Raw genomic sequence first — 16641 nt, 5'->3', positions numbered from 1 at the left:
AATCCTCACAACCATTCTGTAAAGCAGATATCACTCTCCGTTCAGAGGAAGTCACCAAAGCTTAGAAAGGTCACCAGACAGGTCACACTGAGGAAAGACCTCACCTTCACCCTCCACGGGTGCAGGAGGGCTTCCCTGCAGGGCAGAGCTCATAGCACTTCAGTGTTTTCTCCTTGTGCTCCAGACTCTCCCAAGCAACCCTATCCCCCTGCTTCCTCTAGGGAGAGCCCCACCCAAAACATCCTAAGCAGAGACACATCTTCCTCTTTTAAATGTTTTTTCTTATGTTCAGTGACTGCTAGAGCTTTTAGATTTGTCTATTAATTTAGCACAGGGAACAAAAACATCATATTTTATTTAATTATTGCTCGGTCCCTTTTATTCAGGGTATTCCTTGCTAATGCCTATGTTTTAATTATATATTATTTATTATAATGTGAAAAATTATCTTCTCTGCTCCCCTTCTTTTCCAAGGAGTACTCAGAGTCCACACATTCTGTGCTAAAGATCAATCTTGAGCACAGGTAACATCACTGAGCCCCAGGCAAAGCCAGATACAGCACTGCCATCCAGGTTGTTTTCTGTTTAATTACATGGGGGTCACACCTGAATGTCTGGTGAGACTTGTTACTCGTGGGGACGTGGTAGAAATCCTAGCAGGCCCAGAGCAGTGATGAGTATTCAGATTCTGAATCTCTTGGCAGTAATGATAGTACTTTCTTTTCATATGAGAAATACTTTCTCGTTTGTGATCTCGGTTTAGGAGAACAGGCCCATGAGAGAAAGTGGTGGACGTTTAGTTTACAAATGAGGAAACTGAGGTACCATAGGATGAGTGCTCCCAGGGCCTATTGACTACTTAGCTGAAACTTGAGCCCAAGCCTCTGAAATACAAGGTCCTACAATTTGCCTCTGCTGGACCCCACTCCCACCCTGGAGTTCCAGGAGAAATAGACAGAAGCTCTCCAGCAGAATGTGGTCCGGGCTTTCCCTGGCCTCCACAGCACCATGTCTGAGAAGATGGGCAGGCATGGCCTACACCTGGCCAACCAAGTGGTGGGCTTAGCAGGCCGTGGGAGTTCTCCTGTACTGTTTGTTCACATCTTCTCAATAAAGCAGATAACAGGAGACATATTCCTAATTGACTTGGAAATGAAATATATAATTTTGCTTTTGTTCCTGGTTTTTTATTTTATTTATTTTTGCTACAGCATTCATAGTAGAGCCAACTTCCTAATTATGTTCTTCTTGGCTGAGATGAAAATGGAAATGAAATGAGTTTCCATCCTCCAAGTATCCATTCTGTAGAGGATGGGGAGCTGGGATGATGATAGGTAGTTTGTCGAGTGGGAAAGTAGATTATCTATGTATGGATCATCAGGCTTGACTAATATCTGTGTACGTTCCTGTTCAGTGTTTCATGAATTGGAGGACAAAAAAGAATTCTTCTGCAGGAGTGAGAACATTCCTTCTCCTTCTCTCCACCATGGCAAGGATGACACACAGGGGGACTGTAGTTCAAAACGGCACTGGATTGCTGGGGTCAGCCTTTAGGAAAAGCACGAAGGACTGCAGCCCTTGGATGTGCCGAGGGACCACTGCTCCATTAAGCCACCGCACCTCATTAGACAAGCTTGTTCTCCTTGTTAGCGTGCCTCTTCCTTTAGAGGTCGTCTGGTCCAGTTTCCGACAAAGCATTCGCGTTTGATGGAAGTTGGTGGAGCAGGAAATATTGACTTGGAAGCTGTTGACGCTTGGAAAGAGGGACTTAATTTAGATGTCAGTACTGATCACTTGGGCTAAATTTAGACACTAGCTTGAGAGTTTCTCTTTTGAATATACTGAAAGAAAGAGAGAGAGAGAGAGAGAAAGAAAAGAAAGAAAGGAAGAAAGAAAGAAAAAAAGAAAGGGAGAGAGAGAGAGAAAGGGGGAGGGAGGGCGGGAAGGAAGGAAGGAAGGAAAAGAAAAGAAAGAAAGAGAAAGAAAGAGACACCTTAATTGAAGTGCCATTAATGGGGAGAGAAAGGGAGAGGGCCACAATGTGTTATGATACAGCCCTGTAGTTAGAGCTCAGAGATTAAAGGTTTAGATTTGGCCTTCATAACCTTATGTGCAGTTACACCACAGCTGTATTAAACTGAAGCTCTGAGGAGAGGTAATGTCACGGACATTGACTGAAAATTATTTTCAAGTATTTAGAACAAATGAAACTGATTAATGCAACTGACTTGCTTTCTGAGGGATTACATAGGACTTTGTATCTAAGATAAATGGCCCCAGCATCTCCAGAGAAATGCTGAATCTTGAAGGGAAACCATTCCCCTGATTCCTATGGTCCAGGGCCATAGACCACCCAGATGCCCCCTTTCTTCTAGAAAAATAGTTCAGATTATTCCCCAGACCCCACAGAATGCTCTGATTGCTTTCCAGGAAAACTGCTACTCTGGTAAGGATAGCCTCACATTTATTAGATAATTCAGGAAGATTTGAAAAACCTATTTAATGGTCATAAAACTAAGTGAATTTCCATGTTTCCTGCAGAGCAATGCATTTAGCAGAAAATAGGCCAAAATGGATTTATAAGATGTTGGAGCTCTAAGCTTTGGGGAAAGAAATTGTACTTATCATTTGTCTACTAAAGACATTGACTTAAATTACCCCTGTGGACCAAATACTGGCCAAAATTTGCATATGATCAAGATGGAAATTTAAGTCAAAGGAGAAAATATCCTCTCCTCATATTCCCGTATAGAATACTGTTTCATTCTGTTCACTGTACATAAAAGCTAGAAAGGAGTTGGAGTAGATCCAAAAGAGAGGCAGCCATAGGTACAAGTACTATCCATTTGTTTCAAAATGGAGATAATTAGGAAGACACATAGTCATAGTCTATAAAACCGTGAGGGATGAACACATATAATCTCATAAATTGTGAATTTTTAGAACTAAGAAACACTAGAAACATGACAGGCTCCCAATTACCACCTGAGGGGCTGATGATTTTTCTGTGGCTAGAGTTTCAGAAATCATTGTGCCTTGTGATAAGTCATCTGCAGTAGCAGGAGTTAGACTCAGCGTCCTTCAGTGCAGCCTCATAGCTTTCCTGTCAGTGTGGCCTAGAGAACACAGCCATAGCCAAGCAGCTTCCCCAGCCTATGTGGCTACAGTGTCCAGCTTGCCCAGCTTAGGTGGTGTCGTCATTTTGGACATTCACGTCCAGTTAACCACATCCATGCTTCTAACTCGGGGTTATCTGAACTTCCTTGCCCTGAGGAGCCAATATATCTCCATCTTCAGTTCCCCCCTCACCCCTGACCGAGCTGAACTGGTGGCCTAGCCCCCAAGTCCCCAAGCAGCAATACTCTTCCCATCCCTCATTTCTGCAGAGCTAAGTTCCTCTGGTATCCTATGCTTATAGGGGCATATATTTTTAAAGAAGTATCGAACATTATGGCTCAAAATGACCTTCAAAGACCATCTAACTTACCGGTAAACTGTTGTCTAAGATGAGTGATCAGTGTAAAATGTTCATGTTAAGGATTACATTATATGGTTTGCAAAATACTTTTACATTAATTATTTCATTTCATCCGTAACCTGCGATTTACCATTTTACAGTTAAGAAAACTGAGCCTCAGAGAGATTAAGTGATGTTTCCAAAGTCATGCAGCTCAAGATTAGTAGGACCAACATTTTCGCATGTTTGTTACAAAATTTCTTCTACTACCTTTCTCTCATTTGGATGATCACACAAGAATAAATAGCCAATTTTATGAACTAGAAAGATAAAGGATGACAGTAATAGAAAATTTTACCAACAAGAGTTAGCCTTGATCAGAGCACAAAGACTGATGATAATAAAACAGCTACGGTATTTACATCACATCAGAATATGTCAATAAGCTCTACAAATACTCGAATAAAAGTTAATATTCCTAAACTTTTTCTCTTCTCATTGTGAGAGGTGTAAATGAAGAATCATAGCATTAGGTAGTTTTGCCTCAAAGCTAAAAATCCCTAGCACCACCATCATCAGGATTTGCATTTTACGGTACACTACATCAACCCTGATACAGGAAGGGAAGGTACAGTTATCCTATCTTTACAGATGAAAAGGCAGAGGCTCAGAGGAGTTAAGTGGTTTTACCAGGCAGTAACAAAGCCAGGTATTCTGACTTCAGATTTTATGCTCTTTCTACACATTCCCAGTTTTGCTTCTAGGACTGAGTCTGGGACTTCAGCATGGGAGGTTTGATTTTAGGAAGATAAAAATACTTGGTAGTTTAATCATTGGCATCAGTCCCACCCCTGAACCCAAGCCATTGATTGAACTACAGTGCATTTTTATCTTCCTAAAATCAAACCTCCCATGTTGAAGTCCTGGAATGCCTATGTAAACAACATTTGGGAAATAAAAATGAACAAGGATATCAAGGATATGGCATCATTTAATGAAAGATGTAGAGACTAAAACCTATAGTATTTCTGAATGGAAAACCCAGTAGATGGTGCCCTCACAACCATAGCTATAACTGATGCTTTCAGTTGACTGAAACTAGAGAGGAAAATATTCCAGCAAGACTCAGGAGGCCCAGAGGGAATCAAATTGTCCCCCAAGCATTGATTTGTGGTGCACATTGAGAAAATGTTTCTCTAACACCCTCAAGTGAATCTTGAACCAAGCAAGATGTGATGAATCACTGCAGAAGGACTTAACATCGTTCAAAAATATAAATTGTGAGCTCCATTTTCCAAAGAGGTGAAGCATTTGGGCATGCAATCCATAGATGCATGTACCCGAACTTGCAGCCAGCTTTTAGAAATCATTAACACCTCTGTAGTCAGCCAGCTACAGCACACCAGTGGCATCAGAGATTTCACACATACGCTCTGAGCAGTTATTTCCTGGAACTAATTGCCTTACAGATTGGCATCTCATCCACAATCTGCCAGACTGCCCATGAATTAACATCTCAATCCAAACAGCCCAGCTTCAGTGGGATTTATGTCCCGATGTTATCCATACACAATATGGTATCAGTCATTTTCTGCCTAAGGAGGACATTTGAGAAATGCCTGTGAGGGTTATAGAATAGGAGACCAGACTTAATATTTTTCTAATTGTTTAACATGAAGAAGTTGAGAGAAGAAGAAAAAAAATCTGAAACAGATTGTGGTGTCTTCTGCTTTGCCTTGAGGGAACAGATGGATGGTATTTACTGATCGTAACATTTCAGAAGAATTTTTATTTCCTCTCCAAGCAAGCTCTCAGACTCCTTAATAAAGCAAATATTTGGCAATTTTCTGATGACCAAACACAAGGTAGATTTTCAAGGCCTGTTACTTCCAGTTTGATTATTTGCACTTGACTCTATTAGCTGGATTATTGCCACATCTCTATTTTAGCTGGGACTGTCTAGACAGTGTCAGCTATTTCTCCTTCTATTTTAATATTCCCTAGCTGAGTTTTCTTTCCCCCAGTACTAATTAAGGTTACCTAGAAATTTTACTCAGCCTAGCCATTGCCTCTAAATAATTTAAATCAATTATAACATATTCTCCCTTTTTCTAATGATCCAGTGTATGGATGATTCATGCTATTTTGCTTGTTTTATTTCTCCTCCCTTTGGATTGTTTAACCAATCAAAGCTCAAACCTGTCTACTCTTGGCTATTTTGCAAGGTATAGGAGATTGGACACACTGCTCAGGTGTGACTTGGGTATTTTCCACGGTGACTTGGGTATTTTCACTCTTTCAAAAACGTTACTGCATACCTGTCGTATGAAAGGTACTGTGCTAGGCATTGGGTGAGATTAAAATATGACTCATATATTACTCTAGTCTTCCGGAAGTTTACATTGTAAGGGGAGGAGATGAAACATAGGTTGAAATAACTGAATAAGGCAGGCTTTGGTGAGTGCCACAAAGGTGGTACATGCAAAATGATCTGGGTTTCACTAGATGACGAAGAGATTGTTCCTAATGGGAGTGGTTAGGTATAGAAGATTTCAAGCAGTTGTTGATATTTGAATTGGTCCTTAAAAAAATGAAAGGGATACCAACAGATGGAATTTATTTATTTATACCGTACTATGTTCCAGATGGAACCTCGGAAACATACATACAATGCAATCAGATGAAGTAATGTTTAAATTAAGGGGCTGAGGAGCCTGGGATTGAGGAGTGATAAGGGTAGGAAAGAAAAGATGAAGCTGGGAATGAGGTTGGTACTTAAAATAAGTACCTTATGGCACAAGGTACGAGGCAAATTTAAGGAGATTTTAATTATCCAGACTCTTCCTGTCCTGTCTTCAACTGTGGGTAGGAGATAGCAAGCTCTCTGACTGAAGGCCATTCACCTGTGCTCTTGTCCCAACTCCCTAGGTCCTGGGATGGATCCGCAATGGGGAGTCGATGCTCAACGCCAGCCTGGTCAACGCCAGCTCCTTGTCGGAAGCAGAGCAGCTGCAGCGGGAACACGAGCAGTTCCAATTGGCCATCGAGGTAACACCCAAATCTGGCTGCACTGTCCTCCCTTCCCCTCTCTGCTCTGCACCTTAGGCAGGATGATTCCTCAAGATGTGGGTGTTCCTTTATGTGGTGAAGCCATTACTCTTTCTAGTGAAATGGGCCAGGTAGCCTCCCTATGACCCAGGAATTGATGGAGAAACAAATGCAGGGCTTCATCACCCCAAGGAAGCCTGGTATTGGAAGACAAGTATTCACACTCCAAATGTAGATCTTTCTTACTTATTGGTACCTTTAACTTTCAAGGCCCCTGGTCCACTGAGATTTTTATACATTATGGACTATGCACCACATGAGAAATGTAAAGCTAAAAGGTTAGACGTCACCTCTAGTTGGAGCTCACTCAGAATTGAGGATAAACAACTGCAGAAGTCATTAGTAAACTAGGATTCCATTTTTAAACATTTGGTTTACATGTAACATTTAGATTCCATTGTCAGATCAGCCTTTTAACAAGAGTAGTGAGCACGGGAGCAGACGGCACTAGATAGTTTGATTCACTGAAAATAGGTGTTCAGTAATGCTGGTGGAAGTCATATTTAAAGAATAAACTGAAACCAGAAACTCACCAAGACTTGTTTTAAGGGCTATTTTAAAATAAAACTCCACTTACGATAGTCTAATATAAATTTTGTCTTGCTTTAAATAATATCTTTAATTATCCTTTCTACTAGAACATTTCCTTCCCAAAGAGACTCGAACTGATTGTTCTAGAGTGGTGTAGGGAAAAGAGTAGGAAATGGGACATGGGAACTATGTTAAAAATAAAATAAGTTCAGTACCAATGGGAAAAGAGATAAGGAGTGAAAACCTCGAAGACGTCCATTACTTGTGGTTCAGTATAAAACTTAACCCACTTCTGAGTGTGTAAGAAATGCAAAGGTGATTATCTTCTACTAAAAAAACACAACGATGATAAAATTTTAACTGTTCATATGCCAATAAGTATATCTTTAATACAGTGATCCAACTGATTGCTAGCTATTTTTAAGCTAGTATTGATTGATTTCAACCATTTAATTTTCCAAAAGCTATCTTGTATGTGAAAACATAGCATTGATATGAATGATATATTTCTCTAAGATGCCTGATTACTTATTAGGGACCCTTGCTCGTACCAGACTCCTGTCTGAGATTTGAGATTTAAAAATAAACTGTGTATTACACACACAGTATGGACAAATTATTTTCTAAGGAAGGACTAACCAGAGGAAAGAAGTTTTATCATCAGCAGCTCTGTTGCATTTTACTGGCATGCCCAAATATTAGAGTGTTGGAATCTATTCACTGTAAAGGAAAAGTCAAGATTGGGATTATAATCAAGAATTAGGCACACAGTGGTCAAAACCCCATTGAGAGGCAGCAGTGAAGAGAACGAAGGTTGGGCAGTCACATTCAAGGCTTGGCATGAAGCTGTGAGGGATGATGCTAGGCAGAGAGAGGACAGCCTTTGGCGATACCTCCTCCTTGCTTATCTTGAATGTGGAGGTTTACCTGCCCCATCAGGTAATTAAATTTTCAGTCCCTTAATCAAACGTTGGGCAAGTAAAACCAAGCATTATAAAACAAACAAGCAAACAAACAAAAACCAAGTGTTATGACACCCTTGAGTATCTCAATGAGCTAGTAGAAAATAGTGGGTAAATGCATTAGCAATGCTGTTGAAATAACCAAATTCCACCTGACTTGCATGTGCAGTATGTATGAATTTGTATTAGATGCCATTGCATCCTTAACAGAATAGAGGCTCACTAAGCATCTATATCTCTTTAATTTCATGGATGCAACTTGGTCAAATATTCTTAGAATAGATGTTGAGATATAGACCCCTGTCGAGTTTATGTCTGTGGACTCAAGGGGACATGGCAGAATAGATAGGATTTCTTGTAGATCTTGGGAATGGAAGGTAGGCAGGGTCTGCAGCTTGGCTAGGATAATGAAGAGAACAGAGCCAGAATTTCAACATACGTTCCTTCTCTAGATGGCCTGTGCTTCTCTCTAAATGTGTCAGTTTAGACCAGGTTCTGCATTGGGGAAACGTACACCAGGGGATTTAAGCAAGTTGATAGGAGATCTAACTAGTCTGGTTTGATTTAACCCATTTTGATACTGTTACTGGAGGCCTTTACAGTGATCACTGACAGGGAACATAATTGACTTCTTGAGCCCTAAGAAAGAACCCTGGGCTCCAGAAGGGAAAATAAAATGGCTATAGGTAAGATGATCATATAAGTTATTGTTAGAACTGAGACACTTTTAAGAGTGAAGGAGGGAATTATTAATAACTAAGCCAGGAAAATCAGCATGTACTAGAACTCTCATGGGCAAACCAAGATGTTTGCTCACCCTAGCTTTGGTGGCCTCGTCAGTCTGAAGGTTTTGGTCTCCTTAAAGAAGGTCAGAATGTTTACCTGAGGTAGCCTTGGTTACAGAAAAAGTTCCCCAGAGCCATTCAGAGTGCAGAGCAGTACACAGCTCTCCAGAAGCATAGCTTTATCAACAAACCCAGATTATTGTTTGTTAGTATCCAAATGTTGTGGCTGATGTGTCTTCAAGAACTGTGAACGTCATAGAGACACACTTGATTTTAAAATCCATTTTTATTTGAAATCCTCTTATGTATTTTAAGCATAAGCATTATGACAGAAACAGTAGTTAAAACTGGATAATAAATTCAGTTGATTTGGTTCGGTTTTCTTCCATGTCCTCCTACTAAATATGAACATCCTTGATAATCCATGTCTCAAAGATACAGCACTCAATAGGATTAGATAATAGTAGAAATAAATGCAAAATAATGACTCAAGCTTTAGCAAAGCAGAGATTATGTCATATGCATAAGAGTTTATCATTTAGGTAATCAAAGGGAAGAAGGGGCTCCCAGGACTATTAGATAATAATGAGTTTCAGAATAAGGAAGAGGATTTGTTACACAGCATAAATTATAGGAAAATGAAAGTTACTCCTCTATCTCCTCCATTCTCAGAGAAAATATATAATAACAAATTTATGATGACAATTATATGCTGGCTTCATATACTGAGGAGGGGCCAAATAATTATCAGAATCACTAATGTTCACTTGGTGAACCCTTTCTCTGAATGAGAAACTGTAGATACCGTTCTAATTGCTAGAGATGAAATGATATGGTGTGATATGGTGGAAAGGACATAGATTTGGGAATAGGTCAAACCTGAATCTGGTTTAATCACTTCCTTGGATGTACATTTTTGGGCAAGTCCCTTAACCAGCCTGAGTCTCAGTTTCTTAATCTGTGAAGTGAGAATAATAATATCCACCTTGGAGTAGTATTATGAGAACTAGGAAAAAAATGCATAAGGACAGTTCCTAACGCAGAATATATACCTGGTTAAATGACAGCTATTAAAGGGATTTTTTTAAAACAGTCCGTGCCTTGAGAGTTTCACTGTCTTAAGTAAGGGAAATCAGCCAGGCGTTAGATGAGTGATACAGGTATTCAGAAGAGGGTAGTTTTTAGTAAATCTCAGGCTGTCCAAAAAGGCCTCTTTGAAGGAGGTTGGATCTGAACTGAGTCTCCAAGGGAGACTGGATCGCAGATGAGGAGAGTCTAAGATGTGTTCCTTAAAGGCAGGGAGAATGAAGATGGCAATGGCAAGTTTGTTTTCAAATGGTCTTTGTAAGGAAGTAGTAGTGCATGATAATGAAGTACTTGGGACCACAGTGTGAGGGACTTTTAATAACATCCTCTGAAGTTTGGACTTGATTTCATAGCAGTGGGTGAACCATTGCAGGCGTTTGAACTAAGAGATGGAAGTGATGTTTAGAGCATAAAATTAGGGTTTTAGCACTGGAAAGGATGTTAGGATTCTCTTAATTGAAGCACTTCCTGTTAGAGAGAATCTGTCAGAAATGTAAGGGACGGGTTCGATGGGTTAGAAATGGAAGGCAGGAAAAGACTAGTCAGGTGACCACCACAGAGGCCTAGGTGTGAAGTGGTGAGAGCTGGACCGGGTTTCAGGCTGAGGAGCAGCAGGCAAGGCTGATGACAAGACTGTGGTCCTAGATGGCAGTGAGGAGGGCACCGTCAACAGGATGGTGGACTGCCGTGAAGCCTGTTTCAGAGGGAGGAGGCGTTCAGGTTTAGCTGTGGAACTTGAGCAGACATCTGGGAGGAAGGTGGAGGCTCTGATTGGGCAGTAAAGCCATTCTCATTCCTTGGCAAGGGTTCCTCTTCTCCCTGGGAAGATATTTCACTTCTCCTGAGAATGCATCTTTGTAAGTGACTAACATGGGGCAGGCAGCTAGATCATCCGAATCAGTCTTACTGACCTAGGTGAGAGGTGTGACAGGCAGCTCACCCTCACATCCGAAGACAATTAAAGACGAGGCTCAGCTATCAGGTGAGAAATATAGATTGGAGAGCCATTTACAAAGAGGAAATGATAGAAGCCAAGGGAAAGGATGAGAACTCTACAGACATGAACCAAAACCAAGAATGGACCTTGGGGTACCTCTACATTTAGGAGGTGGGAAAAGAAAATGGTACCAATAAGTAAAACAGAGAAAGAAACCAAGGATTTTTAGTGGATCATGTCTACTCATTAGTTTATTTTTCTAGCTTCATCCAGCAATTAGGAACCCAGATGCTAATGTGGTCATCGGGACTGAAGGCTGACTCAGTGGCAAAGCCAGGGAATAAAGGAGTCTAGGCTGCTGGAGGAGGTCGTGCTAACATAGCTAACACTGAGGACAGATTCAGGCGTGGGGTAGGGGGGCAACCAGGAGGTGGTTGAGAGACTCTCTAGACAGGCTGCCATCTGGAATGAAGGTGAAGGGGGAGGCAGAGGTGAGAAGAGGGGGAGATTCTATTCACACACAGGAGTGCTGATGGATTCGCTCTGGGGAACTGTCCCAACACTGCAGCCCAAGAAGTCATTCTGGAGTGAGGTGCTGGGCTTCTAGCTGCTCTTCTCCACTGCCAGCTAAGCCCTACTTTGAAAGTGCAAAGGCCAAATTAGTACTGTGCCATTGGGTTGGAATGATTCCAGCAGCTGAAGTTGGGATAATATTAGCTCTCTGAAGTCGTATGGCTCATCCACGTCAGTCCTTTATTTTAATAAATTGTAATCCCATTTGGCTCTCTCCCTGCCACCCAGTTCTCCAACCTGTTCTCCCCACCCCCTACAGTTAAAGTGAACTCAGAGAATGACACTTACCCTGAATAAGAAACAAACCTTCTACAACATAGGTTATCCTAAAGGCAAACATAAATAAGGTAGTAATGTGGGATGATGTGGGATAAGCTGAATTATCTACTGTGCTGCTCTTTTCCCTTGGTAACTAAGAGATGGTGTGAGATGCTACTCTTCTACTTTATTAACCTGCCAAATGTCTTCCTTCTACTGGAACCTTTTTAAAACTGATCATTCATGTTTAAAATGATTGCATTGTTGGTTGAGATTTGTGTGACATGGGGATCTTTTTTTATGGGCTGTGTTTATTTGATCTGCAGAATGGGACTACAGCAGTAACCTCCTTTGAAAATTCATGGTGAATAATTTCATGATTAGATTTGAAAAGGAAATTTAACTAATGGATGAATCAATCAGGAAGCAGATTTATACACAACTGCGTTACTCTAGCACAGAAACTGAAATGTCTTTAAAATGCAGAGTGATGCAAGTAAAGAGAAAGGAGTAGGGGCAGGAGTTAGGGACCTGAACAACTAGTTAATGAAAATGTTTGATATTCTTTTTAAAACTATGCTTAAGAAACAATGATGACAACATGTTTGAATCAGTCATTTAAAGCTCTTTAACTTTTCTGCATCTTTCCACTCACGCCTCACTCCACCCCCTCCCATACCACGCCTGGGTCGTTCCCACGGACCTCTCTCTCCTCCCCTTGTGCCCAGTCCCTCTTTCATGCCACTTCCTTGCAGAAGACACACCAGAGTGCCCTGCAGGTACAGCAGAAAGCTGAGGCGCTGCTCCAGGCTGGCCACTACGACGCGGACGCCATCCGGGAATGTGCTGAGAAGGTGGCCCTCCACTGGCAGCAGCTTATGCTGAAGATGGAAGACCGGCTGAAACTGGTCAATGCCTCAGTGGCCTTTTACAAAACTTCTGAGCAGGTGAGGGAAAGGGCTGTGGAATGTGTGGGGCTGAGACTGACGGAGGACTGTTTTCTGCCTCACACTGCAAATCTGCAGCATCTACCTCAGCAAGAAGCCACTCCTCTCAGTAACAGCCTTTGAGAGTAGAATGATCTGTGGAAACACCATGGTTTGCTTCCTTATAATCCTTTCCATTAGAGGAATGGACTATGTGATTTGTTTCTTACAAATTTATCAACCTCACAGGATTTCGGTGTTGAAGTAGAAACTGGGTAGGTGTAGGCTGAGTGCCAAGTTCGAGTGGTGTACCAGCTAGCCCTTGCCACAATAATGCTGTGTAACAGATCACCCCTCAACCCAGTGGTATAAAACAATAAGCACATATTTTTTGTTTAAGTATCCGGTGTTCAGCTGATCTTGGCTGAGCTTGGTAGAACTAGGCTCCAAGCTGCAAGCTGGGTCTGGATCTGTTCCTATATTTCTCCTCCTTCTTGACCAGCAGCTACCTGAGGCATATTTATGGTGAAAAGCAGGAGTGCAAGAACCCAAAATCTACTGTGCAAGTGCATTTCAAATCTGCTTGTGTCACGTGCTCTAACATCCTTTTGACCAAAACAAGTCACATGGCCAAGCCAGCACCAACCAAGCATGGCAGTATATGTCTCCTGTGAAGGTTGGGAGAGGAGAGTGACAATTTGCTGAACATAGTCTCATTTACCACCATCAGGCACTATGCACTGCTTGAAAAACATACAGCTCTTTCATTCATGGGGTTCCCAGTCTCATAAGGAAACCCAGCTTTCTGTCATTGGAAACTGTGAGCCTAACTGGTAGGATGGTGCAGCTGTGGGAGAAAAGGTAGGAGACACCTACAGCAGGGCCATAAAAATGCAAACCCATTACTAGTACATCTGTACAGCAATGTGCGCAAGGGCTAAGAGAATTTTTAAATGATTTGGGTGCTGTTAGGGGACTCTTTTCATGAAACAGAGGTTTAAGACAGGAGTGATTTTATTCAGTATAAAATAATTTCCTCATTCAAATCACTCCCTGGTAGAAATAGAGAAACCGTCTCCTCTGGGTGACTTACAGGGACCATGGGAAAGTCTATCTCAGAGCAAACGTAACATGCCTGTCTGAGGGCCCTGCAGCCAGTATTCATCTTCAGACCTTCTCTCAGTCCTCCTTTCAGTGTTTCAGAGAGATGATGCCTTTGATGGCCTCGGAAGTGGGAGCAGCAAACTAACGAGATAAAGCTTCTCCAGTTGATCTGTAAATTCAGCACATCCCAATCACACCCCAGCAAGCTTTTTTTTTTTTTAATAGAAATTGATAGGCTGATTCTAAGATTTACATGGAAATGCAAAGAGACTGAAATAGCCAAAACAGTCTTGAAAAGGAAGAACAAAGTTGAAGGAGTTACACTACCTGCTTTTAAGACTTACCCTAAAGCTGCAGTGGTCAAGACAGAATGGCATTGGTGTAAGAATAGACACAGTTGAACAGAGTAGAGGTTCCAGAAGTAGACCCACATATATACAGTCAGTTGATTTTTGAGGAAGCAATTCAATAAGTAAAGCCTTTTTAACAAATGGTGCTAGACAACTGAATATCCATATGAAAAAAATGAGGCTTAACCCCTGTCTAATATCATATACAGATTTTAATTTGAGATGGTTCAAGATGCTGAAAGGGACAAAGCAGTAGATTGAGTCAGGAAATTTGACCCTGAACTGACCTTACCAAAGGTCACTTTATCTCTCTAGATTTCTGTTTCTTCACCTATTAAATTAAAGGACTTATGCTGGATAATCTTTCCATTTCCTCTAGCTCCCAAATTGATTGGGTTTAAGTCCAATACTGTCATGGGATAGGTGTCAAGTACTCGTTTTCTTAAAGTTTTTGTGTGTGTATAATCTGTTTTCTCTCAAGACGTGAGCCGCCTGCATGTTTTCAGGCCTTGCAACAAGTGAGGTGTGTGGTGCTAAAGAAACCAGCTGGAGTTCAGGGATAGGCCTCCTCACGACACGGGAAGCATGTTGGCTATGGGGGTGTTCTTGCTGGGACATCTTTCAGCTCAGTTCATAACTCAAAAAGCATTTTATCCAATGCCACGTCCTTCACCAAAAGAGATGCCTTTCTCAGACAGAGGAGGCCGAGGGTAGTTAGAGCTGCTCTCCCCTGCTGCCACAGACTATTGAAGGAAAGTATAGGAATGAGTTTCTATTTTCTGCATCCTTCCTTAAGCCCTGACACTAGGCTGCCCTGGGTCTCCTACTGATGCACTCAACCTAACTTTCCCTCTAAGCCCCATTTGAAATGCTTTTGGTCTTTTGAGTTCATCTATAAGGTCACTTAGAGCATGGCCTCTCAGCATTTTTAGAACTGAAAAACCATCTTAACTATCTTTTAGGTCAACCCAAATTTGTTATCCCTCTGAAGGAAATGTGCGTTTTATAATAGCAGGCCTGGAGGTGTCATTGCCTTATAGTAGTACCTTGAAACAATTTTGCTGGAATATTTTTCCCCAGGGAGGGAAAAGGTAACATTCATTTATGGCCCATAAGTCACACAACATAGGCAACTTCCTCCTTTACCTCTACTTGAGGCTATTTCCTGTAGGGCAAGGACAGATAGTTGGGCAACCCAGTTATCTTCTTCAAACCTCTTTCTCCTGTTCTACCTAATTCATAGATGTATCACAAGGTTATAGCAATATAATATATAAAAACACTTTGAAAATCCCCAAATTACTAGTCTCTCTTCCTTTCTTGCTCTGCATACTATCCCTAGGTGATGTCATCAACCCCCATAGCTTCAGCCTTCAACCATCAACTGTCAGAAGATAATCCCAAAATCCATATCTCGGTAGTCATTTGTCTCCCAAGCTCCAGACGCTGGATTCTCACTGCCTCCTGGACTTTTCTTAGATGTCTCAGGAGCACTGTGCACCTAAGTCTACAAATTAGATTTTGAATGAAAAATATCACTTCTGTAGGGGTCTCTTAGCTAAAGGTCCTCATAAAATAGGACCTTTAAATGATTAAATTACTAAGTTTTTCCTCCATGATTCATTAGGTCTGTAGTGTCCTGGAGAGTTTAGAGCAAGAATACCGGAGAGATGAGGACTGGTGTGGTGGACGAGATAAATTGGGGCCAGCAGCAGAGATCGACCACGTCATCCCACTCATCAGTAAACATTTGGAACAAAAGGAGGCCTTTCTTAAGGTGAGAGCACATTGTCATCCAAGGTCTGGGACTTTAGCCTTGGTTTTCATCTGCTGTCTCACTCTCCCCATTGCCTCCGCCTCCTCCTTTCTGTCTCTGTCTCTCTGTCTCTCTCTCTCTCACTGCTTCATCTGGGCTTCCCATACCCCTCTATTTTCTAGCTTCTTATCTAAAGGGGGCATTTGTAGAGGGGATATTGGCTGGTTAATTTGAAAAGTTGAAAGGTTACAGTTCAAACATTCTTTATTTCTCTCAGCACTTTTTTGTGTAATTAGGCAATTAGGATGCTTCATTTCTACTGGTGCCATGTACAAATATCCTTATATCCCATTGATGTTAAGTGAGAAAAATACCTACTTTCATTTATCTATAAAAATATTTTAATTGAAATATATAAGCCTAGATAGAAAACTATTAAAATACATCTTTTATAAATGGATGATGCAAAATTTAGGGCAAGAGTTAAAGAAATACATTTAGACATCTTATTTATTTACCGATTACCAATTACCAATGAATGTAACACTGTTTATTGTGCTGTATGAAGAGAGAGATACCTTATTTTGTTTGTTTTGTTTTTAAAAGACCCTTAGCTTCCCAGAGAGGAAGCGCAGTCCTGCTCTGAACAGCTTTCAGCTGGTGTGGGAAGTTCTCCTAAGCCTCTTTCCTCCTGCCTTTGATCTTCTCTCTGACAGAGCCTTCAGTGTTAAAACTTATCTAAAGGCTCCATTTTCTCTCAAATTCCCTGCTTTCATGTTCTGCTTCCTTTCAGGCTTCTGAAAGCACA

The 16641-nt window shown here is 41.3% G+C and overlaps 1 protein-coding gene across 6 annotated transcripts in view; it reads left to right on the top strand.

Annotated features, from left to right (window-relative positions):
- The window catches only part of KALRN (kalirin RhoGEF kinase), a 640054-nt gene that overhangs the window by 365908 nt on the left and 257505 nt on the right, over positions 1–16641 (top strand). For 4 of the 6 annotated variants that reach the window (XM_065877078.1, XM_065877079.1, XM_065877080.1 and 1 more), the window contains exons 16-18: positions 6386–6505; positions 12426–12644; positions 15705–15854. In XM_065877078.1, the coding sequence (XP_065733150.1) occupies positions 6386–6505; positions 12426–12644; positions 15705–15854 (489 nt within the window). The remainder of the gene's footprint in view (positions 1–6385; positions 6506–12425; positions 12645–15704; positions 15855–16641) is intronic. The other 2 variants (XM_065877083.1, XM_065877084.1) reach the window with 1 other exon arrangement.

The sequence above is a fragment of the Phocoena phocoena genome, chromosome 4, assembly GCF_963924675.1.
Source record: "Phocoena phocoena chromosome 4, mPhoPho1.1, whole genome shotgun sequence".
Lineage (NCBI taxonomy): Eukaryota > Metazoa > Chordata > Mammalia > Artiodactyla > Phocoenidae > Phocoena > Phocoena phocoena.
This window is presented reverse-complemented; position numbering and strand designations above follow the sequence as displayed.